This window comes from Carettochelys insculpta, chromosome 23 (assembly GCF_033958435.1).
Source record: "Carettochelys insculpta isolate YL-2023 chromosome 23, ASM3395843v1, whole genome shotgun sequence".
Taxonomy (NCBI): Eukaryota; Metazoa; Chordata; order Testudines; family Carettochelyidae; genus Carettochelys; species Carettochelys insculpta.
Window position 1 is genome coordinate 7,596,769 of NC_134159.1, and position 6,000 is coordinate 7,602,768.

A 6,000-nucleotide genomic window follows, 5' to 3' on the forward strand; every position below is an offset into this window, starting at 1 on the left:
AGTGCTTTGGGCTTTTAAACATCTATTTCTCAGACCACCTAGAATCTCCACGCAGTACAGTCTGGTAGCAGTTTTCTTGGTGATCTAGGAGAGATTGTTTGTTAATCCAGTTCCTAGCATGCAGGTAGTCAGATTATAATATGTACCCTTGACTAAGGGCAATGTCAGGAAAGCATGGAAATGACTCTGCTTTATAGGCAAAAGGTAACAATTGTAAATCAGCTGAATCCCACCAACTTTCAGTGGACATAGGATCTTAATTACTCATTACTCATGTGATTACTTATGTGCTTTTGGAATTTTCTCTCAAAATCCCATGCCCACTTCTCTGGAAGTGGGCTAGCTGGGTCAGGGCTGAGCATGGTGGCAGACCCATGTGAAGAAGCTTGCATTGTTTCTCAGATGTGTTTCATTGGTTCTGTGTCTGACCGCAGAGGTTTTCTTACAGATATCTTGCTGCTCTATTCAGCACCCTAGCAAATACTAGCTTCCCCTTTTTTAAAAAAGAGAACAACACTCTGGGGTGTTTTAGCAAAGGCCAGCTTTGGTGTATTGATCCCAGTCTGTGCCGAGTGTGTTGGAAGGTGGGTTAACCCTTCCCAAGAACAGAAGAGAAATCTTCATTTCCTCAGAGGCTGCCAGTAGAATAGTTGACCTGTTTTGGGAGCTCCTCAGGTGCATAACACGCATGGAGGAAGTCCCTCTACCCAGTATTGAGAGGTTTTCAATGCCAGAGCCCAGGCACAGTAGCCCATTTCTGAAGACTGGTGGTAGAGAGGGAGGGTAGGGGAGAAAACAAATCTGTGTTAACTTCTTAAGTCCTCTCTCACCAGTGCCTCTTCCATTTGTCTCCTAGGCTACCACTTCCACCAACTGGATCCTGGAGTCACAGAATATCAATGAATTGAAATCTGAGATCTACTCATTAAAAGGGCTCCTTCTAAATCGGTATGGAAGAGGCATGAGTGGGATAGCAATGTGGGGAGGGGCAACACTCCATGGGAATTCCCTCAGGAAGGAGGAGGGCATCATCAGGAGGAACCAGAACTAACCCTGGTCCTCTGTCAACGCTCTTTAATAATATTACTTTGCTCTTCACTGTTGCCTTCTATCCGAGGGCCTCGGAGCTCTTTACAAACATTCATTAAACCTCACGGTGTCCTTGGGAGAGAGGTAACTTTTATTGTTTCCATTTGGGATAGAGATTGACTGACAGAGAGCGAGTGAGTGGCAAAGACAGGAATGGAGCTCACCTCTCTGATTTCACCACAAGATTACCTTACCCTAAAGCATCTCTTATCATAATTGGTGTATAGGTCTTCCTACCATGCCTGAGTCATTTGTCCAAATGCTACAAAAGCTGCCCATTATTACTGCTCTGTGACATAGGTAGACCCAAAGGCCCATCTAAGATGAGATCAAACAACTGCTGGAAATAGGAAACTGTCTGAAATAGGTACAGAGGCTTGGAAAGTGGGTGGGATTTTATTTTTTTAAGCTGCATTTGAGGGACCTTGTCCTACTTAGACAAAGTCTCAGTAGAAAGCTTTGGGGAATTGGGGTCATGTTATGTCACTCTCTGAGAGAAGTCACAGGTCCTGTCTCCATCAGTGGGCTCATACTAGGCTCCTCTTAGGAGCAAGGGCATTGAGTACTGAAGCCCCCCATGGGTGCAGGGGGTTGGGAAATAAGAATATCACTCAGAGATGTTTGGGCAGAGCTCACAAACCTGCCCATACTTTGGCATTGCTTTCTGTCTCAGGCCAGGGGAACAGGCTTAGCCCTTCACTTTTCCAGTGAGGTGGATTTCTCCCAGCTTTGTGCCTTTGGCCTAGATGGCCCTTGCTTCCTGATGCTTACTGGCAGTTGGGGGATAGCTCTCCGTGTGGTGGGCCAGGGGACAGCTGTCTTTAAGGGAAATTCATTGTTTTTATGCAGCCAGGGGTTAAGTGCTTTTAGAAAATAAACTTAAAAAAAAAAAAGAAAAAAACGCATATCTCCCTGCAGTGAGCAGGCGGCAGCAACACTGGAGCCAAGAAAGTCTTCAAATTGAATTTCTTGATAACATTTATGATCCTGGTGAATAATGCAGGCATTAGCTTGTTTGCACTCGGACGAGAGTGGAGGCTAGAAGGGCAGAGCTGCTCCAAGGCCCCTCGTGGGGGGAGGGAGGCGAGGGCAGTTGTTTTTAGGCCTGCTGAAGAAATTAAATGGGTTGTGTGGGGCCTCGTTTGAACACTCACTGCAGAAAGGCAGCCGACTCCACTGGGTCTCATCTGGAGCAGTCCTTGGTACAAGCTGGCTCAACATGCAACCTTTCCCTATGCTCGCTTCCTCTTTAAGGGCCTGATCCCATATCCCTATGCATGCTGAATGCCCACTTCTTGGTGGGAGCTGGGGATAGGTGAGGAATACAGGATCGGGCCCTGGGTGAGTCGCTTTCTAGGTGATGGATGTGTTTCCAAAGGCACAAGAGGAAGCAGACCTCCCATTACACTGACTTCTGCTCTCTTGCCCCATGTGGTTACTTCGGCTGCCACAGCTGGCAGATGGGCCAGCTCCTCAGCTGATGTCAGCTGGAGTAACTCCAGGGAAGTCAGTGGAGCTAAACTGCTTGACAACTCATGAGGCTTTAGCCCAGATGGGTACAGAGCACATTGTGCCCAGGAGGGGTGGCTTGGACAGCAGTGAGCTAGTGCGGGAGGGAGATGGTGGAAAGCCAGGCTGCCATTTCATTGCAGCTGAGACTTGAGCAGTTGAAGCTCCTGATTCCTCACACAGATGGGAATGACCAAGCTGGGATGGTTGTGAAAGGACAATGAAACCTCCCTGTCTATCCAGAGGCAGCACGCTTGGGTGGGGGACGTGGGCAGCAACTAATTTCTAGTCCCAGCTCCCTGCGTGAATCTGGCCAACTCTCAATCTCTCACCGCTTCAGTGTGCCCAGCTCTGAACAGGTATATTTCCTCCCCAGCCTGGGCTCAGTTCCTGGATGGTTGTAAAGTGCTTTGATGTCTTGGCACGAGGGGCCTTGTTACCATCATGGAGGAGACTTGAGATCCTGGTTCCACCTTCTGTGGCTCCCTGGGCATGTTGTGCATCCGGGAGGCTGATCCCATCTCTTTGATGATTCCCCTTGCAGTGCTTGTAATAAACACTCCTTTTTCTCCCCACAAGGAGGCAGTTTCCACCTTCTCCTTCAGCCCCCAAGATCCCATCCTGGCAGATCCCAGTGAAGCCTTCTTCACCCTCCAATCCCATTGTTACCAACCACAACAGCAGTAGTGACATCTCGCCTGTTAGCAACGAGTCCAGCTCCTCATCCCCTGTGAAGGAGAACCACAGCCCAGAGGGGGCAAAGGTGAGCTGCCACCTGCTGGGTGCAGAGGAAGGGGGCGAGGTGGTGATGGACGTCAAGGGCCAGGTGCGAATGGAAGTGCAGGGTGAGGAGGAGAAGAAGGAGGACAAAGGGAATGAGGAGGAGGAGGAGGAGGACGATGAGGATGATGACGTCAGCCATGTGGATGAAGAGGAGTGCCTGGGTGTCCAGACGGAGGACCGACGAGGAGGGGACGGGCAGATTAATGAGCAGGTGGAGAAGCTACGGAGACCTGAAGGGGCCAGCAATGAGAATGAGATTGACTAGGGTGAATAGGCTTCTTTCCAACCCACCTTGCATCTGCCAGCCTTCCCACACCCCTTGGTGCCTCTCTCATTTGGTGGAGAGACATCTTCCCTCGCCCCACCAGCGATTCACTCATGATTCACCTGATTAACCAGTGAGCAAGGCAGGTTCTGTGTCACTCCAGAGCCAAGCTGCACTGCAGTGGGCTTCTTCTCCCTCTCCACCCCACATACCCCACTGGAATCTGGGCCGAGGGTCACTGCTCACCCACCAATGCACCACAGCTAGAGAAACCATTCCCCTTGTGTCCAGCATCCTTCCTGAACCAGCTGGCCCTGCCTCTCCTTCCATCTGATCTCAGAATACGGCCTGCCCCAGCCCTTTCTCCTCCCCAGTCTTTACCTGCAGCTCTGTCTTAAACTCCTTCTGCCCAGCTCCTGAAATGTCCCCTCTGGTGTTAGTCCTGACTTCAGATTGGGTGCCACCCCCAAACTGGCCACCCCAGGCTGTTTCTGTCTCTGAGATCCCCCTCAGAGCTGCCTCCCAGTCCAGCTACCACCCCACCCCCAAACATAAGGCCAGGCCCTATCCCTGAAACCATCCCGCCTTTGAGAAACCCTCAAGTTCTTGTAGGGTCCAAAGAACAGTACTCCTACCCGCTGTAGTCCCCTCCACACTCATGCAGCCTCTTGCAAGAGGCCAGACCCATGCCTCATTATCCTAGTAATGCACAGGAGAGCAGGCAGCCTTGTTACCCTAACCCTCAGCTGAAAGGCCATCTCTGGCTGGTCTGAATCTCACCTGGACTACCCACTTTAGTTTGCTGCTGGTGTCCCTCGCAGCAAAGGGGAGCACGTGTCCAGTGTCTTCCATTCTATTTGCAGCCCAGCCTGGATGGATCAGGTGTGTTGATTCCTGGCGCCATTGATTAGCTTTGACTCTTGGCACTAGTTCTGAGCCCATCTTCCTCCTGAACTGAGGAGAAAGCCCACCAGGAATGCTCACCCAGATTTGTGTCAGAGCAAAGTACCATGCTGCTGACACTCCCACTCCCCACTTGCCCCACCTCAGCCCTCTTTGCCTGACTGGGGCTAGAAACCAACCAGTTTGGAAACCTCTTGTTAGCAGCATTGTGTTCTCAGCTGGTAAAACGGTGGTGTCTGAGTCTCATTCACTGCATCAGAGCCTCTTAGCCAAGCAATTCCTGTAACAGCTGAGTCTCACTGTCGTCCTTGCGAAGCAAACGTGCTCGTCCGTGTGATCATGTATAGATTTCAAATATAAAATACGATTGTATATAATTGTAATAAATGAGTTACCACTATTTAACACCAGGCGGCCAGGGCTGCTGCTCTTCTTTCCGGAGGAGTGGGCAGGGGGGGCAGGCTCCAGAAGTGGAGCCCCTCTAAAAATATTTTGAAAGGTAATTGGAAAAACACAGTTTTGTATCCACCTGCTGCACTGCACAGCTCTCCCAGCCGGGGGCAGCTCACCATGTGATGGAGGTGCCCCGAGACTGGGGCTACTGACAGTTACTCCAGTGTTGTCGTCCGTCAGCAAGAGTGACTGCAGGGAACTGTGTCAGTAGCCCCAGCTGTGCCATAACTTGAATCTACCCCCATCTAAACCACTTAGTCAGGCACAGTTTAGGTGCATCACCTCTGGAGTAAGGCACAACTACCTCAGCCCCCTGCCAGCCAGCAGGAGGTGCTCAGGGAATGTTGCGTAGTATCTCTTGGCCTCACTTTCTCCTGACAGGAGGTGCTGCAAGCCATGGCGTCTAGTACCTCGTAGCTGCCGCAGAACCATCTTCACTCAACTGAAGTATTTGGCTTCCTTCTTAAAAACGAGGGATTTACTTGATTCCTGGGGGGGGGGTGAGGGGGTGTGTCTGGTACATGGTGACATTTTCCTGCCCGGGGGAGAGAAAAGGACCTTCACATGACTGTATTTAGACCTGCTGTTGGATATGATGATTTCTCATTCCTTAAATGGATGAGTATCTTCCCTCAGGAGTCTCTCCCTCCCACCCCCCTTTAACGTTCATAAAGAACATTGCATTTTGCTAAAACAGGGCAAATTAGAGCATGTTTAAAAGCAGAGGCTTTCGTTGGGTGATGGCAGTCTCCTTCCCCCCAAGCCAAGAATCTTTATGAAATGGAAACACAGGGCCAACGTGGGGATGTAATGAAAAAGTATTATCCTGCCCGTGTACATTTTATATACATAGAAGGGTTTGAAAATAGAAAGTGCCTGGACACGAGCAGTCAGTGAAATGTGGAAAATATGTTGCTGAGGTATGCGCCTTGCGGAGTGACTTACGAGGTTTACAGCACAAGCAGCCTGGAGCTTTTTTTCCCCTCTTCCCTCCATGC

At 50.3% G+C, this 6,000-nt stretch overlaps 1 protein-coding gene across 1 annotated transcript in view; it reads left to right on the forward strand.

Moving 5' to 3' along the window:
* Positions 1-4,953, forward strand: part of PEX14 (peroxisomal biogenesis factor 14) — a 119,017-nt gene extending 114,064 nt beyond the window's left edge. Inside the window, exons 8-9 of the mRNA XM_074975590.1 lie at positions 857-948; positions 3,178-4,953. Coding sequence (XP_074831691.1) covers positions 857-948; positions 3,178-3,646 — 561 coding nt within the window. The 3' untranslated portion in view covers positions 3,647-4,953. The remainder of the gene's footprint in view (positions 1-856; positions 949-3,177) is intronic.
* Positions 4,954-6,000: the final 1,047 nt, after the last annotated feature.